Source organism: Perkinsus marinus, assembly GCF_000006405.1.
Source record: "Perkinsus marinus ATCC 50983 genomic scaffold scf_1104296975926, whole genome shotgun sequence".
NCBI classification, from domain to species: Eukaryota; Perkinsozoa; order Perkinsida; family Perkinsidae; genus Perkinsus; species Perkinsus marinus.
The window spans coordinates 385,850-404,039 of NW_003200605.1; the positions used below are offsets into that span (position 1 = coordinate 385,850).

Here is an 18,190-nt window from a genome sequence, read left to right on the forward strand (position 1 = left end):
TGATAGGTCTGCCTTCGTCAGCAGTACCTCCACCTTTGAAGGCGCCTATTGCTCAATACAGTTTTGCTCACAAGTACCCTATTGGTGTCCAACCCGAACGCCTCAGCTCAGAAAGGGAGGTGAAGGACGGAAGAATACGTCGATGTTCCACATGTGTTGGAGTGTTGTAGGTGGCCGTGGTATCCTTTGGGCGTTTCCTTGATAGCCAAATGGGAGGTCCTTACACTGCATTTTCCACCTTTGATGTGCATGGACGCAAACAGGTGAGAAGCTGAGATAACACGGGAGACCACGCTGATGCTGTTGGTGTTGCCAGATTTCCCTGTCCGAGTTTGACTCTGGGCTCGCGACGTGGGCGTCGGCGTATCGAATCGCTGCTGGCCGAGATCGTTCACTACCGCCTACCACCTTTGGTTGTGAAACTGCCGTCTTGTTTGGCTACATCGACTGCCTCGAGAAGGGCGTCCTCACCATAGACGTACCTGGAGTCGTCGGGGATGCGACTCGACCTTCTGGTCTTTCCTTCAGGATTTCCTTTTCGCCAGTGCATGTGGCACCGCCCATGGCCGAGGCCTTCCTCTCCCGGAGAGCCCGATCAAGGTCTCGCGACTTGCGTCTTTGACAGTGAAGTTGTGATCATGCACCTGGCAAAGTGATGTACCAATTCATGTCTGATGCATTCCGTCGTTCATCGCAATGTGCTCGCATTTGCGTTCAAGTAGTTGTGATAACACCAGCAAAATCCCTCGGTAAAACTGTGGAGCTAAGTCGAACATTGCAGAGGTGGTTCGGGCGAGCAAGCGATGCTGAGCCCTATCGATAGCCAATCGCAAGCCTAGACTTGGACGATTGCGGCCCACAGGAGCTGGCTGATCTGCCCGTTGCTGAGCACGTAGTAGATTCATTACGTCTCGTCCTGATCAACCGTATCAACCTCCGAGTTAGGGAATTTCATTGATGGCATTAAGAATTCAGGTTCTAGATCTGATATAATTGATATATGTATGGGTCGCTACCATGAGAGTTGATTGCAAACCATGGCTAAGGCAGTGGAATTCGTACGTCGAGGCTCCCGCCGGAGCGACGTGGATGAGGGATACTGCTTTTCGTGTAAGAATGCTTTGAAATGTACCACGGAAAGTACTCGGAAACGTGATTGAAGAACAGTTCTATCCTGGTTACATTCCTAAAGTCCTTGCCGACCAACGATTTCCCTAATGTGAAGTTCTCAGCGTGCTTACTTATCGACCTAAACTGAGGAGATTAGGTCTCCAGGCGCCGTTCAACCTTCTGCGGGCAATTTGTCTCGGCTGCGAATGATACCGTTCAGGAACGTTGTCCGAGTCGGTGAGTCACCGACGGTGAGCCAGTTGAGGTCAAACTCGTACCGTCTTTCTACGTCGAAGGTGTTGTTCGCGCCAATGGAAGAACAATCAAGTGCTTGTTATTCTGTCAATCATACGACAGTGCTTCATACTACACCAAGCTGTTGTATAATGCTGAGTTGGGCAAGAGGTGGAAAACAACCGTGGAAGTAACCTCAGCGAAATCTTCGAGAATTTATAGTTGAGAAGGATGTGCGGAAATTCCGCAGCGGAATCAGCCAACATAGGAAAACTTCTCCACTCGAATAGCCATCTGAGTACCGCTCTAACGACCCTACTTGTAATTGCGGAAACAAAACGGAATACTCGATAGAGCCACATGAATACTGTTCTCACAACCCTCTTTTATAGCTCAGGACGACGAAGGGGACATCCTGTATTGTGCAACGTGGGCGGTACCCGAGCAGATAATCATCCGCAGCGGCGGGAAGCTAGAGGGCCTCGACGCTAGGCTTAAGTGAGTTCCTTAGCGGTATGATTGTGAGAAGGTGTGGTATCGCTTGACGTAGAATGTAGGGGGAATATGAGAATCTGGGAAATTGTCAATTCGGCTACTGTTTGGCGTAGTTTCTATTTTTATAAAATCACTAATATGGATTCATCGACGACAAGTGTTGTTTCTTCATTTCTTGAGGCTGCCTATGAGGGCGATATCAACCGCATGAAGGATCTATTGTCCAGCAACTCTGATCTGTCTGTTAATGTTCAAGACTATGATAAGAGGACTCCTCTTCATTTGGCTGCTGCTGGTGGTCATATGGATGCTATCATCTACCTGTTAGGTGAAGGAGCTCAGCTGAAGACTGATCGTTTCGGCATGCTTCCTATCCATGATGCCGTGGTGAACCAGCACAACGACATCAAGGAAGTGCTCAGTCAGCTCGACCTCAAGTGTGACGGTGGTGTGTGTTATCTCTCCCCTGAGAATGAGGAAGCTTTGAAGGAGCAAGTGAAGAACACTAACATCTCCCTGACCCCTGAGGATTTGGAAACTAAGATGACTCAGGTCTTCTCTATCATCATCAAGGAAGGTGTACTCGCTGCCGGCTCTCTTTGGCAAGAGATTGCTTACTACTTTGCTGAGCTCGGCCTTCACCCCAGCTACTTCAAGCACTTCACCAGTGCTCAGATTGCCAGACACCTTCATTGCCTTATCGCTGCTAAGAAGGTTGCTGAGGCTACTGAGTCTGACTATATCCATTTCGAGATTGAGGATGCGGATTCGGCTTTCTATCTCACCACTATGGAGCCTGAGAAGGTCGCCATCACTGATGCCAAGGTTGCCGAGTACATCAACACTGCTCAGGATTGTGGCTTCTCTGTCACCTTCCTCAAGTCTGAAAAGCCTCCCATGCCTGAAGGAAAGTTCCCTCTTGGCGTCTTTGTTGTTGATAAACAACAGTTTGACTCCAGTGTCAAGTTCGAGGACATGATGGATGAGACCGATCTCCAGCTTGTGGCTACCCCTCGATTCCTTCAGGAGAGATCTGTTGAAGTACAGAAGCTTTACCAGACTCTCATTGACGAGACCATGGCTACTCGCAACACTGTTGTTAAGGTGTTCGATGCTCCTGCTAACTTGGCTCAGAAGTCCGGCGCCCAAGTGTTGCAGCTTGCTGCCTTCGATGTGGATCGTAAGGGAAGTGCTTACATCTCTGAGATCAACGAATGCTTCCGTTCCCATAATGTCGAGCCTAAGAGGTTCTATGTAGATTCCTTCGCCAATGGCGTTGTCACCTACACCTGTTTCTTCGACCCTACTTTCCAGGGTGAGGCTTTGGAGAAGCTCGCGCAGACTCTCCGTTATGTGAGCCACTTCAAGCATAACCCGAGGAAGTCCGCATTGGTGTGGGAACTTGTACTCAACAATATGATCACGCCCGAGCATGCTATCTTCCTTATTACTGCTGCCAAGTTCATCTTCTCTTTCTTCCCCAAGGAGACTGAGGAGTATCTTGCTTTGGCTGACTATTTCAAGAATGATCCGTCCAAGAAGAGTGAGTTGGATAGTTTATTCAGAGATACCATGGCTAATGCTATCACCTATGAGAGGATCTATGATGCTCTTAGTTCTAACTATGAGCTCACTCTACCCATGTTCGATGACTTCAAAAAGGTTGCCACTGGTCTCTCCAAGCCCTTCTACAATCAGGAGTTGGCTGACAAGGTTGACGATCAAGTTGGATCTCGTTTCGATGCGAAGATCTTGAAGACTTTGTTAAAACTCAGTGCTCATCTGCAGATGACTAACTTCTTCAAGGCGGGTACAGCTTCTGCCATTGCAATGAGGTTTGATGGTGAGGTCCTGGCCGATCGTCCGAGGACTCTCTTCCCCAGGATCCCTTATGCTGTTTATCTGGTCGTTGGCAGAAGCTTCTACGGCTTCCACATCCGATTCACTGAGATCGCTCGTGGTGGTATCAGGCTCATTCTGTCCAGGAACAGACAGGTGTACAAGAAGAACTGCGCTACTTTGTTGGAGGAAAACTACAACTTGGCCTTCACTCAGCAGTTAAAGAACAAGGATATTCCTGAGGGCGGCTCGAAGGGTACCATCCTCATGGATATGGACTCTCAGAACTTGAAGACAAGCGGTCGTGATGCTTTCAATAGCTATGTTGATGCTCTTCTCGATTGCATCCTTGCCAAGGAGACCGGCCTCCACTCCAACCTTTCCAAGCCTGAGATGCTCTTCTTTGGCCCCGATGAGAATACTGCTGGATTCATGAAATTGGGTGCTTTGAGAGCCAAGGCTCGTGGTTACAAATACTGGAAGTCTCTAACTACCGGTAAATCCGCCGTCCTCGGTGGTATTCCTCATGACAAGTACGCCATGACCACCAACTCTATCCATCCATACGTTGTCGAGCTCTTGACTAAGCTGGGTGTTGAGGAGTCTAATCTCACCAAAGTGATGTCCGGTGGTCCCGATGGTGATCTTGGTTCTAACGAAATTCTCATCTCTAAAGACAAGACAATTGCTATCTGTGATGGTACCGGTGTTGCTTATGACCCTCAAGGATTGAATAGAGAGGAGCTCACTCGTCTGGCTCATCTCAGAGTTGGTGTTGCCAACTTCTCTCGTGATAAACTGTCATCTGATCCGAAGGCATTCTTGGTCACCATTGATGATAAGGATGTAACTCTTCCTAATGGAGATCACTTCAAGTCCGGGGTTGAGGTGCGAAATCATTTCCCAGAGATGGAGTACTTCTCTGCTGATCTCTTCATCCCTTGTGGTGGTCGTCCCGGTACTATTAACATTGGTAATGTTGATAAGACCATGTTCAATCCTGAGACTAAGGAGCTCAAGTTCAAGTATGTTGTGGAGGGTGCCAACTTATTCTTGACCGATGATGCTCGTCGATATCTTGAGGATGCTGGTGTCCAGCTATTCAAGGATGCTTCCACTAACAAGGGTGGTGTTACTTCTAGCAGTATGGAGGTGTTCGCTGCTCTTAGCATGGATACGGCTGATCATGACGAGTTCCTTTGCGCTCGTGATGAGACTAGTGCTCCTCCTGAGTTCTACGAACAGTACGTACAGGAGATCCTTGCCGCTGTTCGCCATAATGCCAAGATGGAGTTCAATGGTATCTGGAAGACTAACCACGAGGTGAAGTATCCTGATGGATCAAGGTATATTCGTAAGACTGATGCCACCATCTTATTGTCTAAGAAGATCAACGACATGCAGTCTTACATCCTTGGCGTACTCGAGGAACACGACCCTGAGAATGACTGGATGGTTCGTGCTGTTCTCAGACGTTGTGTGCCCAGATTGCTTCTTGTTCATTGTGGTTTGGATAAGATAGTCGAGAACACCCCCGAGGCTTATCTCAATGCTATGGTTGCTACTTGGATTGCTGACGAGTTTGTCTACTCTAACGGTCTGAAGACGAGCGAGTTCGCCTTCTTCCAGTTCATGCGCTCACTAGAGGAGAAGTCCGAAGGTGAGGTTACCCCTTCTACTATGTGATTAACCAAAGTTTCCATATACTAGCTACATAGGGCATTCTACGTGAGTAGTTGCCGAATGTTTATAGCACTCTACTATTACACCTTACTTTTCCCATATATCTGAGTGGGAATACTCATGTTTTGATCCTGAGCTCGTTTGTATAGTCTGTTAAAGTTCAGCTCTCCGATTTCGCTATGAATCCCAGATTGTTGCGTTCTGGCAGGGAGAAGCTTCTGGGTTATGGTTGTATTTTCTCAGTTTGTTGTTCTCATCGTATCATCAAAATGGCTGATCCTGATTTCAAGCCTATGCATGTGACCGTCGGTCGTGAACATTGCCTTGGTAACAATGGTCTCGGTCGTTTCTGGATCCTACCTGGATCGCGTGACCGTGCTAAGCATATAGCCGAGAACTATTTCCGAGATGTAGAAGTGATTCCCTCTCCTCGTGGTCATGATGGTTACATTGGCAAGTACGATGCCCCTGACGGAACTGTTGTCGACATTGGTGTTATCTCTACCGGTATGGGTGCTCCAAGTGTTGACATCATCGCCACTGAGATGATCAAGCTTGGTGCCAAGGTCCTCGTCAGAGTTGGTACCGCTGGTGCCATGCAGAAGACTCTCGGAATCGGTGATATCGTTATCGCTACTGGTGCCATTCGTGATGAGGGTACGACAAGGCACTACATGCCTCTCGAGTTCCCTGCTCTTGGATCGGCTGCTGTTGTCACTGCTATGTCCAGCGCTGCGCAGTTGGAGCTGGAGGACGAAGATGAACATACTGAGGGTGGTGCCCAGTGGATCTACGATGCTGGTCCGGTCCATACTAAGGATTCCCTCATGGCTAGGGAGTTCAAGTTTGGTCCCTATGGTCCTGAGCACAAACGCTACATGGAAGTCTTGGAGAAACTGGGGTGTTTGGCCTCTGAGATGGAAGTAGCCATGCTCTTCACTTTAGGGCAAGTGTATGGTGTCAAGACTGGTTGTGTTCTCGCTCTTATCGGTGGTGGTAGTGATCCCATCTCTGATAAAGCCAACCTCAAGAGTGAGGCTGTTGCTCGTTCATGCAGGATTGTATGCCGAGGTATGGCTCAATTGAAGAAGAACATGGATAGATTCGCCAGTAAGGCGTCGTTGCTAGGTCGAACTGATGAGTAAGTCTGTGACGTTAACGGTACCGAGAGATCTTGGTGCCTTATCGTGTACAGCCTCATAACAATCCTATTCGGATCGTGTCAAAGTTTCTTATAATAATAATATTAGTATGCGGCTGTTATGTATTGACTGGTACTGATTTGTTGGTGTTGATCCTTTTTATGCCAAGAACATCAGTAGCCTCCTCTCCCCCATATCATTGCAACGGAAGTTATATCCTATGGTTGTTCTGCTTTATTTTCTAGTCTCCATCGTACATTCTCTTGAATTGTGTTACTAAGTGGGATGTTGAGTGTATTCTGCATCCCGTATTCATTTGACGTGACGGCTTTGCTGAAGTTGGAATATGGGAAATGGTCATTGACATTGACCATTTAAGAGTAGAGGTTTCTGAACTGTTCCGGGCTTTATCAACCACATTCAGCCTCTGGACAGCCAGTGATGTGAAACTTGGACGTACGCACTATACGTGGGGTGCTATATATGTATTGAGTGAGATTAAGCAGCATTTCTCGGACGAGTGGTTTCATCGATTCGGGATGATGAAGTACATTTTTCCTTTCAGGTCGAGAGATCAGGAGCGTGAGGGTTGTCTGCGCCTCTCCTTCCCAAATTTTCGTACCAAACGTTCTTACGCAAACTGAGAAGTCGACACCTACGTGCTGATGACGTCATGACTAACGCGATATGATGGGGCGGACCGGAACTCAGCTGCACCATAACTTGCACTATCAGTTTCTTATCGACATGATGATGTGTTCCCTTTCTCGAGGAGGAATTCCCATAACCCGCATTATACTAAGTACTCTACAACATACGACGATACCAGATATGTGTGATATACGGTTGCCATAACAATCCATTCATACTAAGATCACTCTTTAATCACTCTTCTTCTTGCTCCGTCTACTAACGTAAGCTAAGAAGGCAAGCAGCACTACTGCCTTACCAAAGCGTAAAAGAATCTCATTCGTAACATCCATGGTAATGTCATTGCCACATAGCCAATACCATTCAGATTCGTCTTCTGGAGTGGTCTCAAGGCATTTAATGTTAAAGGCCACGTCCCCATCGTCGACTTTAACTGGGCACAGATACCGCTCGCGGTTATTTGTTCCCCAGCCGACCACTTCCATCTCTCCTCGACAATCACGATTAACGAAAGGTTGACCGTACGAGTATCGTAGGTTGCTGCCGGCGGTGTTGTAGAAGACCACCCACAGAACGCCCATCCCGAATACATAGAACCAAGCCAGACCGAGGGTGCTCATAGCCCTCGGCTTAGACTCGCGTACATTTCTCAAAAGGGCGAAGACTGATAGTGAAACGACGATGTAGGTCGCCAGTTGTGCTTGGTCGTAGACGTCATCAAGTGGATGGAATATCAACACGAACGGTATGAGAAAAAGTAGCGGCATCAGGAAAACTGAGCCTATCATGAAGAATAGTGGTGCTCGATATCTCGTCAAGGCGTAGACCAAACCGAGGGCGCTTGTTTGACCATGGAACCAGAAGCCCGACGACAGGGGGATCTGAAACAAGTGAGCAGCTACCGACATTTCATGCTGATTCCCGCAGCATGCAATCGTCTAAGCTTCTGCACCTACACCAGCTCGGCGCGCAAGGTATGCCGGGTCGCCCTCGTGCCATACCCACCAGAGAAAGTGAGTGCCAGTGGCGTCCAAGAGCTCATACAGGACGTGACCAATGAGACCTGAAGAGGCCTAGGAAATAGGAATGATCGGCTCAGATGATTCTCGAGACCATCAATGGTCTTGGAACTTTAGTCGGATACATTCAAATGCGCATAACGCTTACCATACAAATTGAAACTTCCTCTACACATGAAGGCAATAGGAATCGAGAAACATGTGCATCAGCGTTATCATCACAAGATCTCGTACTCACCGGCTATCAGAGCCAGCTCAAGTTTCTTAAAGAAATTCTCCGTGCGCGAGCCCGAGAGGGAGAAAGCGAGCTGAAGCGATATGTATTGGAGTCCACCGTAGAGTCCCACCAGAGTGTATCTACGTTACAGAGAGATGATCGACAACATCAACATGCTTTGATCATACAATAGCACTATCCGTCCTGTCACAGAGATGCACGCCTGGCTGTACAGGGCGTTGTCTATCTAACAGGTGTTGTTGGTATTGAATCAAGCCGCCTTGGTTACTTGTGGATGAAGAGATGTAAAGAACTCAACAGCGCTACCACCAAGAGCGCACCCGATCCATTGGGCCACGGGACTGCTGGGTTGCGACTCTAAAAGAACATTCGAGCCTCCTGCGGACACGTTCTGCTATAATCACACAACAAGCGACAGCCTGAGGCTCATCTACACCTACTTCGGTTGATATAAGCATGAGCGAAGGTAATAAAGCCTAGGAAGAAGAAGAACATCTCGCCAGATACGAAACAAGGGTTTAACCTGTACAGGGTGTAACAGTTAGCACTTGGGCAGGTATGCAATTACTTCCACATGTCAAAGGGATTGTAAACAGTTATAGCCCAAGTATCAACCAGAGGGGTCGGCAGCGCCACAGTTTCCCCACTGGTTAGGACTGTTGTGCTCATGATCTTGATGGAACCTCTTAACTCAAGTTCTGGATCTTTTCCTGTACCGGTGTTATGGGAGTAGACCGTTAGGTAGAATATCAGGCGTAACGAGCCCAATAACCGAGTTAATGAAATGACAACTAACACGGATATTCGTATTAGGACGGACTGTTAATACGTTGGACTGTACGACTATGACGTGAGCACAATGAACACAAGAAACACAATAAACATATCGAAGTGTGATCGTAAAAAGCGCTCGTCTTAATAAACGATGGTGTTCAAGACGGATAGTATCAACAATGAGAGTAATACAATCCTGCAATCTCACTTTTTGCTTATATATGCGGATTTGCCAAAAACCATAATTTTCGACAGTCTCACTTATTTGCTCTTGTGTATATGCTGCTTATTGAGTTGTGACGTAGCAACCACATTTACACCCCAGCAATTGCTACACCATTTAAGCATCTAGTTCGTCTTTGGAACCATCAATTTCGCCGGTACGCGCGAAGTTGGAGGTACGAATCCGAGTTGGGAAGATCACATTCACAATTAGAACATTCAAGTTCGTCATAGAACATCCAAGTTCATCCGAAGTCGATAGGAAGTTCAAGTTCATGTTAATAGAACTTTTGATTTCGACTTTCGAACCTTCGAATTCGTCATAGAACTTTCAATTTCGTCGAGTACACCTTCAGACCTTCAATTTCGTCCCTTTAAGAAAATCGACTTAGTTGTCCGGAACTTCAATTTCGTGTTACCGGGGGAATTATGCTGGTACTCTCATGATGATGCTTATGCTAAGTGGTCGCGGTGCACAACCTAACTACCACTACAGCAACATCGAAGGCACTACTGAAAATCCTCATATCAATGTCATGTCACATGAATAGTGCGGCCAGCTCCTCATATGACTGGTCCGAACAATAAACAAGATGTAACATCTTGGAGAAAGAGATGTTTTCAAGAACATTTGAGGGATGTTTAGTTATGATCAGTGTCCAACACTCCATTCGTGAAAAGTATTCACCAACTCAAAAAGCCGTAGTAGCAACATTGAAAAGGTTACTCAACCTCATCGCTAATAGGGCCTTAGGCCACTTATAATTTTCACATTCAACATCAGTGTGCAAATAACGGGATAAAACAGCAGGAAACGAGGAACAGCACTAAGTAAATCCTCGAGGGAACTCTAGAATGACATCTACTGGCTTTCAACCATGAAATCAGTTCCTCTCTTAATATCTTCACGGAGTTTCTCAAGAGTCTCCACCATCCTCTTCTGCTCGTGTGGAGTCAAACCAACGAGCTTCTCAACTTTCTCAACACCTACCGGTCCAAAAGTGCAGATATGAGCAAAGAACTGTACGTCCTCATAAGGCTCGTTGACATAAGCACAGGCTGTATGGCTTTCGCCCTTTAACCCGCGGATAACTATATCCACGAACTGGGCAGCCGAGTAAGCCATTGAAAGGCTAGCCGACCCGGCACCAGCGAGTGCATCAACAACCTCAGTAACTGCATTTTGAACATGATCATCAAGCTCTTCGATGCTTTCTTCGTTCAGCTTGACATAAGGAGTTGCCTTAGAGAATAGAGGGAGGATAGCACAGCCACCATGACCACCAACAACAGGGACGTCAACTTTTTCAACATCCATACCAGTAGCCTCAGCATAGAATGTCCTGGCACGTGTCACATCAAGGGTGGTGATACCCACGATCTTCCTCGAGTCGTATACGCCAGCCTTCTTGTAAACTTCAGCAGTGATGGGCACGAGAGCAGTCTCGGGGTTCGACAAGATGCAGACAACAGCCTCAGGAGCATACTTGGCGAACGCAGTTGCCAAGTCACGCATTATACCAGCGTTGACGTTGAAAAGATCATCTCTAGACATACCAGGCTTTTGAGCGATACCAGCAGTACAAACGATGACTTTAGACCCTGTAAGTGCGGCCTCGAGCTCAGTAGGACCAGCATAACCCTTGACCTTAGCAGGAGAGTTGATGTGAGAGGAATCAGCAGCAACACCAGCAACAGGTACACGGGCTTGCTTGACATCGTACAAGGCCAACTCAGTGATCATTGGGTTCATCTTCAGCAACAACGAAAGCGGCATGCCGATAGCACCGGAGGCTCCAACGAGAGTGACTTTCATGTCGGTAGTAGTAGTGGTGAAACTCATGAGAAAACTAGAATAACAGTTGCAATTAAAAGAAACTGAGAAAACATGAAGTAAACTTCTATATGACATGAATACCAACTTCAATTACAATAAACAATTTATAATAGAGTTCCAAGTTTATGAAAGGTCATACTGCAGCGTAGCGCGTCGTAAGCTTTGTGCAGTTGTCGATCAGTTTGTGTAGTAGCTTCCACAAGAGGCCAAATAAGGGCCAAAGCCAATAATTCAACCATCAGTTGACACATTATGGTGTACTGCAATCTGTAAAACTACGACGTCCGTAATGAGTTAATACCGAGACCCATAATACAGCAAGCATCAGCGCGAGTGCTATCGGGGACAACTTCACAGAACTCCTGCACGCATGCCCATGAACGCAAAGTACCCGAGTTCGATTCCCGGAGAGAACATCACGAACTAACATGAGTTAACGATTTGCACTTCCTTCCTGAACATGATGAAACCCTTAATGAGAATGGTCACTGAAGGGTCTTGAGTGAGCTCAGAGTCGAGTCGTATCGTTTCCAATGACGACAACAAGGATTCAGTTGCCAGTACGGGGAGGAGCTTCTGAAGGCCTTCGACTGCTATACCAGAACCTACCGCTAACATGCGATACATTCGTGACCGGTAGCATCCACTGCGACTAAAGCCGATCACAGTATGTAAGGGAGGAAGCGACACTGCAAACCGCTCACTTCTGAGGTCGAGCTCGACGACAGCCGGTTGGGACGTGTTCAGAGGTTCTTTAGAGATCTGTGAGGGGAGGGGGGTCAGTCTGGATCAACAGAGACGAAACTTACATGTGACGACTTCAGCTCTTCCGCCGAGATTCTCCGCAAGGCTTCAACCAGAGCGTCTACCGCCGATCCCGTACACAAATCAGTGGGAGCGAATCCACCGAGAATAGCTCGACTGCAGTCGTTGCCCATTCGAGTGAGCTTCTGATTGACGATCTCCTGAGACCAAATGACTCTTCGAATATCTCCTCAAGCACGAGCTTATGCTTGCCTCAAGATATACTGCCTGGTTGGTGCATGATGAAGGGACTCCTCCAGCCACCACTGTTGCCTCAACCGCTGATCCTTCACAAGCTGATTTGGTGACCTCATCAATTCGTCTTATGACGCCGTTAACTGGCTTTGAATTCTCCCTAGCGGCCGACATGTTAGCCTCATACTGCTCAACTTCACCCCTCAGCTCGCGGATCTGATCACATCTCTTTGAAAGACCCCGACACCAATGAGGGTTGTCATAGTGTCGAATCAACGCTATTAGTCATGAGCCGATTTCTCAGTAAAGTAGCCGGCAGATTCATGTGACTGAAGGAGCCCACCTTCTGTTGGTAGCCCGGGGCTTTTCTATTGAAGTCATCCGGGCAGATGTAACCCGCCTCAGTATCATTACACAGTTGCACGACCGTCGAGATAAACCTGACACAAGACTGCTACCAGTTTGAACTCTAAAGCTGGCCTCAAGAGTAGGCAGACATGGTCATGTTCAGAGGAGTGGCCTCACCTTGAGCACTCACGAGTTAACCGAGGCTCTACTTTATCGCTACCCGGACGGTTGAGTATGTTCTGTAGACCGTAAGCCTCGTCGAGGAGCAACCGAGCCTGTATCACAAGTTAACGATCATACTATGTGCTCCGGAAAGAGAGGCGCCGCTCATAATTTCACAGCGCATACGAATATCGGACAAATTCAGGGACTGATTAGAAACTCCGGACGAAGTCTCCAGTGGTGCAGAAATGGAATCTGCCAGCACTTTTTGCTACACACGGGGTTTCTCGACCGTTATACCTCATCGAATATGGGGAGCTATTCAACTATCGGGACCTCGTCGAGGGCTTTACAATGGCGTTCGAGTTTGTCTGATATTCACATGCACCACGTAAAGCCGACAGATGGGCACTTCTTTTCCGGATCATCCGGTGGCAAGAGGATCCCGCCTTACCGGGCTTTTGTCGGAGGAGTTTTTGATCGATCCAACCTCCCCACCTTGGACCAGCCTCAATGCTTCTTCGAGATCACTTTGAGATATGTCATCTGGGATCATATTACAGACAGTAGATTATACTAACTACAAGGACTGTCGTTCCTCGGGCTTTCGACACGCTTCAAACAAGAATACTCTCTTGATCGAAGACGTACACATCCCCAAAAGATGAAGGTGTGGCGCTAATAGCAGCTTCAGCTTGCGGGCGTATCAGTAACGCTGGGTTACTGAAGCTGTTACTAACGCTGGGTTGGTGAGATGGGTAGAGTGGGGACCGACGCTCCATCAGAGTCAAGCCAGATAGCCGCCCAAAGAGAAGTATAGTGACACGACGAAGAAACTTCAAGGCATCCCTCTCCCTTGTGGAGTCTATTCCTATGATTTAGCGACTGATGACACAACGACCGAGAATTGGTGCAAAGACATATAAGTGTGCAAAAGCTTACACTCACACACACTGTGTATGTGCGAGTGCGAGAGTGTGAACCTCTCGCACTCTAATCTTCGATGAAGGCTATTGCCTCTTGCAATGGCACGTATTCGACAGTCCCGACAGACGTTGGGAATCATTCAGATCCAAGAAAATGTCGTCGAGCATCTGCCGTTCGGACACTGTGAAGGTAAGAAAAACCCACTGAGTCTCGGCGACTTCATGGACTCATCATTAACCATTGGTTCTATAGTGTAGTGGTTAGCATTCAAAGCTCTTATTCCAGCAACTCGGGTTCAAGTCCCGATAGAACCTCGGTCTTTCCCAAATCTATCAGACAATGTTGGATACTCAACACACTCTGAACGAAGGGCAGTCCAATCGAGTCTTAGAGAGTTGGCCGAATCGTAACTCATCACTTGTTCTATACTGTAGCTGTTAGCATTCTGAACTTCACAACCTGCGATTCGGGTTCGCAACCAATTAAAACCTATAGACCAAAACTCCCGCAAACTCCAAGGTGCGTTTGTTCATCAGCCCATCGTCAGCGCTCCGCTTCTGACTTTTGATTATTGGTACACCATGCCCTTAGCCGATACTCGTCGCCAAAAGCACCGAAATGCAAAAGTTTCGAACCCACCCAGTTATGTCTGATTATCCAACTCGTACCGACATGCTTCATCACGCGAAACAATTCGCCACGAGATGAGCACGAGCTCACACAAGGGATCAAATATTTTCCGAGTAGCTACACCCATCGAGTGAATCACGATGGCGAGAATCTCATCGAAGACCCATCACTAACATCAACTCAATCGCATTGGCCCGCATAAAATAATAAATTGAACGGCCTGTTCATCCATGAATCATGGCAAGACATCAGTAAGGGACATAAAATCCTTATGAAGTTGCAGGTCAACCAACGCCCCACACTCGGTCTTTGCATATGAGGAGAGAACGGAAGTTCAGACGACCTCTAATCGGTGGCTTCCCAAACTTCGTTGTAGAAGGGTTCCGAACCTGCGACGACTCTTGTTCTATGTACTCGTCAATATTAAGCAACTACATCCGCCAGGCGACTCTCTTTCAACCACCCAGGCCCAGGCAAGGGCCTTCCACTTTTCTTTTCCGACCAGCTTTCCACACGATAGTCACCAAATGGCTGAGCTTCAAACAATCACAGCGTGGAGAGTATTCGCCATAGGGCACACACCTTGCTGCTTTTCACTGCAATACCAGTGCGCACATCTTCTGGCCGGTATTGTCCTGGTCCAGGCAACAGAGCTGACTCCCTCAAGCTTGGAGAGCTCCTCGTTCCCACTGCTACTGCGAATCGATCCGCTCGACCGAATGAATGCGCCTTCGAACCATCCTTATCTAGACGAACGAGGAGATCAGACCCTTGAGGAAGCAACGATCAATACCAATATTTCTCCATAGGGGTGGGCCCGGCCCCCTACTAGCACGGCCCTTATTCTCCTCTTCACAGCCCGGACGTCTGACCCTGAAACATGCCTTCACCATTGACCCCTCAACCACTGCGACCTACTTATCATATGCTCTATGTCCAACTGAGAACGACTTTCGCATTCTTTTAGGGTCGATCGCCGACTCGCCCACGTCCCCATACTAACAACAATTCGCTCTACTACACCGGGAAGCCCAAGAGGGCCCCCCCACTACCTCTCCAGGGCCCACCTTCAGCCCATTGATCGGGCCCTTCCTGAACCGCTCACCCGATGAGAATCTCACCGACGACCGAGGCCTCAACGCTACATCGCCATCTTTGTATTTGTCGCGAATATCAACGAAACCCGGCCCCGGGCTCTCTCTATCCCCTGCCCCCAGCTGAGTGGACAGGTCTGGCCTCCTCGACAGCGCGAACGAGATGGCCTTATCACAACGGAGGCTGCCACTGTCGGTATCATATGTCCCGGCGCCAGGAGCATCCAAGCCTTTCACGGCTTTGGAATGCATTTTCGTTATGAATACACGCGACCACGAATGCTCATTCTTCGCCGTCATCGTCACACACGACTCGTTACGCCAATGAGAGCGAATTTGTGGAAAGCCAAGTGAATCTAGCGGCACGTCGTAAGCTCCCGGACCAGGCACCGAGGCCCCCGGCTCCTCCACCCCCTGGCCCGAATCAACATACCTACAAAAATCAATTGGAACTCTCAAGAGGCTCCAAAGGCCGTACGTTGTAAAGACGCTAGGCCTACCATACAAGGCAGTTAGATGGACCGGCGCAGGCGCCAACGGTGGTATAACCGAAAGAACAGCAGGCTCCTCCTCCTCAGACGGGCTCTTCGCCCCCGCAGTATGGGGACCAACCATAGTCTGATTATAACAATCTAGACCCTACGCTCTAGTGTTTGCATATATGTTTGCTCTCCTCAGCTCAGCCCAGGAGTTTCCTCACTAACTATGAAATTTACATATAAATTCGGTTAGAAGGTACAAAAACTAACGAAAATTTCCCAAAATTTCCTCAGAATTTCCACGTTGTCACCAACACATGCGATCGATCATATGCATATTTTCCCACACTGCTACACCCAACAGATTATGACAACTCTACCCCATACAGCTCGAAACAGATGCCAAGACCAGCACACGTCGAACATGCGACGTTAGTAAACCGCGTAAGTCCACGTCAAAATGCAGTGAACGAGTAACACACTAAAATGAAGAACTCAATTAACTCGATGCTGTATCACAGCTCGTCCCTCTCTTCTTATCGTCAATGACAGATATCTCTCCCGGCCCACCACTCGACGTTGGTGGTGACGCTGTTTTCATACGACCCTTTTCTTGAGCGGCCATCATATGCCCAGACAAGAAACTGATCACCTTCCTATTGATGCGGCTCCACTTCAGCAAATCCGAGGAGATAAAGTACTTCTCTCGGAGCTCACACGTATACCGAACCATAAGACTCCTCCTCATCTTGTCCTGCTCCATCTTCAGTGAATCACTGCACTGCAAGAAATGGTCCAACCACTCCAGCGGCAACTGACGGTAGACCAGCGACTCTTCCACAGACATTCCGCGATAGGTTTCCATCTTATACCCGCTGAGACGTACACCATCACAACCGCGCCAAGCATGCGAAACTCACCTCATGAAGCGATGCATAGCAAAATCTATAGGATACCTCCCAATGATCACTAACGCTATATACTCAGCAGCTAATCCAAGGCTGACATAATCAGCGCCCTTGATGGTGATCCGATGACCACCATACTTGGCGTCAACCATTTGATCATCAAAGCGACCAGTTACGACTGAGCCCTTATCTGAATAACGAGACGGATGAGCCGCAACCTCCAGCAGCAGCCGCCGGCCCCACCTACCCAGTTGGATACGAGTACTAGAGTCGTGCTCGATGGTTCGCAAGACGCAACCTCTCGGACCAATCAACGCTGACTGAATGAAGCCCGGTACGACTAGAACCTAATACGACAAGGGCGACGACTGGAACTATGCTCCCTGCGAACGGTCATCACAGCTGCTTTAGGAAATAAACTCGTCTTATTGGTCCTCAATATCTCCTGTCGAATGTTGGTGACGAGTTGCTCAATGCAAGCCGCGCAATCGTCAACAGCCGCTTGGGAATCTGATCATACACATAGAGGGGCAACCCTTCAGAAAATTAACCCCGACTCCCTGCGATTGACACTGCAACAAACCCAGGCTGCCCATCCACTTCGTTATGGTGGATCTCACAAGAGGCGTTGGCCTCGATACGCTTAACGTTAACGCCATTAACTCCTATGACCTGACGCAACTTCGCACTTCCGCACCAACTATGCTAATAAGAGTAACTCACCCTTCCGATGAGGTCTTCATGACACACGACCTGTCGAGTGAAGAGGTTGGCTTGATAGGGTTCCTCAAAAGAACCTGCAAATGAGCAGAGCCTGACGTTATGGCTACGAAGCCTACCTGCAGCTCCTCCCATCTCGGCTATGAATCGCTGCTGCTGCGCCAAAGCCCCCAGGCCAACAGGGTGCCCAGCAACACTCGCTCGGCGATGCCGTGGGGCTTGGACCAAACCTAGAGTAGTCATTATCCAAGGGCATGCTTTCAATCAACTCACCTTGAGCAGCAGCAACGGCAGCTGCCGCAGCTGCTGAGACAGAGGTGGTCCGTGGTCGCTTGGGCTCGGCAACAGAGGTATGGGAGGCAGTCTCTGACAGACTACGTTTCCGTGGCTCTCGAGGACACTGCGGCCAAGGGACGTTGTAGTGACGAGGAGACTCGAATGAAGGCATGATAGAAAAAGTCTACAACTGTAATTAGCTCACAGGTGCCGAAACATCGACAACATCTTGCGCTTAAAGACGTTTTTCTAGGCGCGCGCGGTATTTCCTGGCGCGTGACTTTCGTTTCAACAGCAACTATCGCGCGCCTTTGTCACACAACCCACTTCAATGGTGATCAACAGGCTCTACAAGTTGATCTTCGGCTGTCACCGTGGTCACAGTGGCGGCCTTCTTTCTTTA

At 48.3% G+C, this 18,190-nt stretch overlaps 5 protein-coding genes and 1 non-coding gene across 6 annotated transcripts; 3 read left to right on the forward strand and 3 right to left on the reverse strand.

The window, feature by feature from the left end:
- Nucleotides 1-1,977: 1,977 nt before the first annotated feature.
- On the forward strand, nt 1,978-5,364 carry Pmar_PMAR004541 (NAD-specific glutamate dehydrogenase, putative; the record flags this gene model as incomplete). Its single annotated transcript, XM_002765038.1, has 1 exon — nt 1,978-5,364. One exon carries the CDS (start codon nt 1,978-1,980, stop codon nt 5,362-5,364), a length of 3,387 nt encoding a protein of 1,128 aa, XP_002765084.1.
- Nucleotides 5,365-5,630: 266 nt separating this feature from the next.
- Pmar_PMAR004542 (uridine phosphorylase, putative) lies at nt 5,631-6,506 on the forward strand (the record flags this gene model as incomplete). Its single annotated transcript, XM_002765039.1, has 1 exon — nt 5,631-6,506. One exon carries the CDS (start codon nt 5,631-5,633, stop codon nt 6,504-6,506), a length of 876 nt encoding a protein of 291 aa, XP_002765085.1.
- A 3,763-nt stretch (nt 6,507-10,269) lies between these two features.
- Pmar_PMAR004543 (malate dehydrogenase, putative) lies at nt 10,270-11,250 on the reverse strand (the record flags this gene model as incomplete). Its single annotated transcript, XM_002765040.1, has 1 exon — nt 10,270-11,250. The coding sequence occupies one exon, from the start codon at nt 11,248-11,250 to the stop codon at nt 10,270-10,272; it is 981 nt and encodes a 326-aa protein (XP_002765086.1).
- A 417-nt stretch (nt 11,251-11,667) lies between these two features.
- Pmar_PMAR004544 (hypothetical protein) lies at nt 11,668-13,309 on the reverse strand (the record flags this gene model as incomplete). Its single annotated transcript, XM_002765041.1, has 7 exons — nt 11,668-11,849; nt 11,949-12,006; nt 12,054-12,209; nt 12,274-12,459; nt 12,587-12,683; nt 12,769-12,866; nt 13,208-13,309. The coding sequence occupies 7 exons, from the start codon at nt 13,307-13,309 to the stop codon at nt 11,668-11,670; spliced, it is 879 nt and encodes a 292-aa protein (XP_002765087.1).
- A 613-nt stretch (nt 13,310-13,922) lies between these two features.
- Pmar_PMAR004545 lies at nt 13,923-13,994 on the forward strand. Its single transcript has one exon. It is a non-coding gene; the product is annotated as a tRNA-Lys (tRNA).
- A 1,230-nt stretch (nt 13,995-15,224) lies between these two features.
- On the reverse strand, nt 15,225-17,959 carry Pmar_PMAR004546 (hypothetical protein; the record flags this gene model as incomplete). Its single annotated transcript, XM_002765042.1, has 11 exons — nt 15,225-15,308; nt 15,363-15,837; nt 15,910-16,036; nt 16,403-16,758; nt 16,804-16,981; nt 17,039-17,138; nt 17,192-17,301; nt 17,349-17,463; nt 17,515-17,588; nt 17,631-17,741; nt 17,785-17,959. 11 exons carry the CDS (start codon nt 17,957-17,959, stop codon nt 15,225-15,227), a joined length of 1,905 nt encoding a protein of 634 aa, XP_002765088.1.
- Between the last annotated feature and the right edge of the window lie 231 nt (nt 17,960-18,190).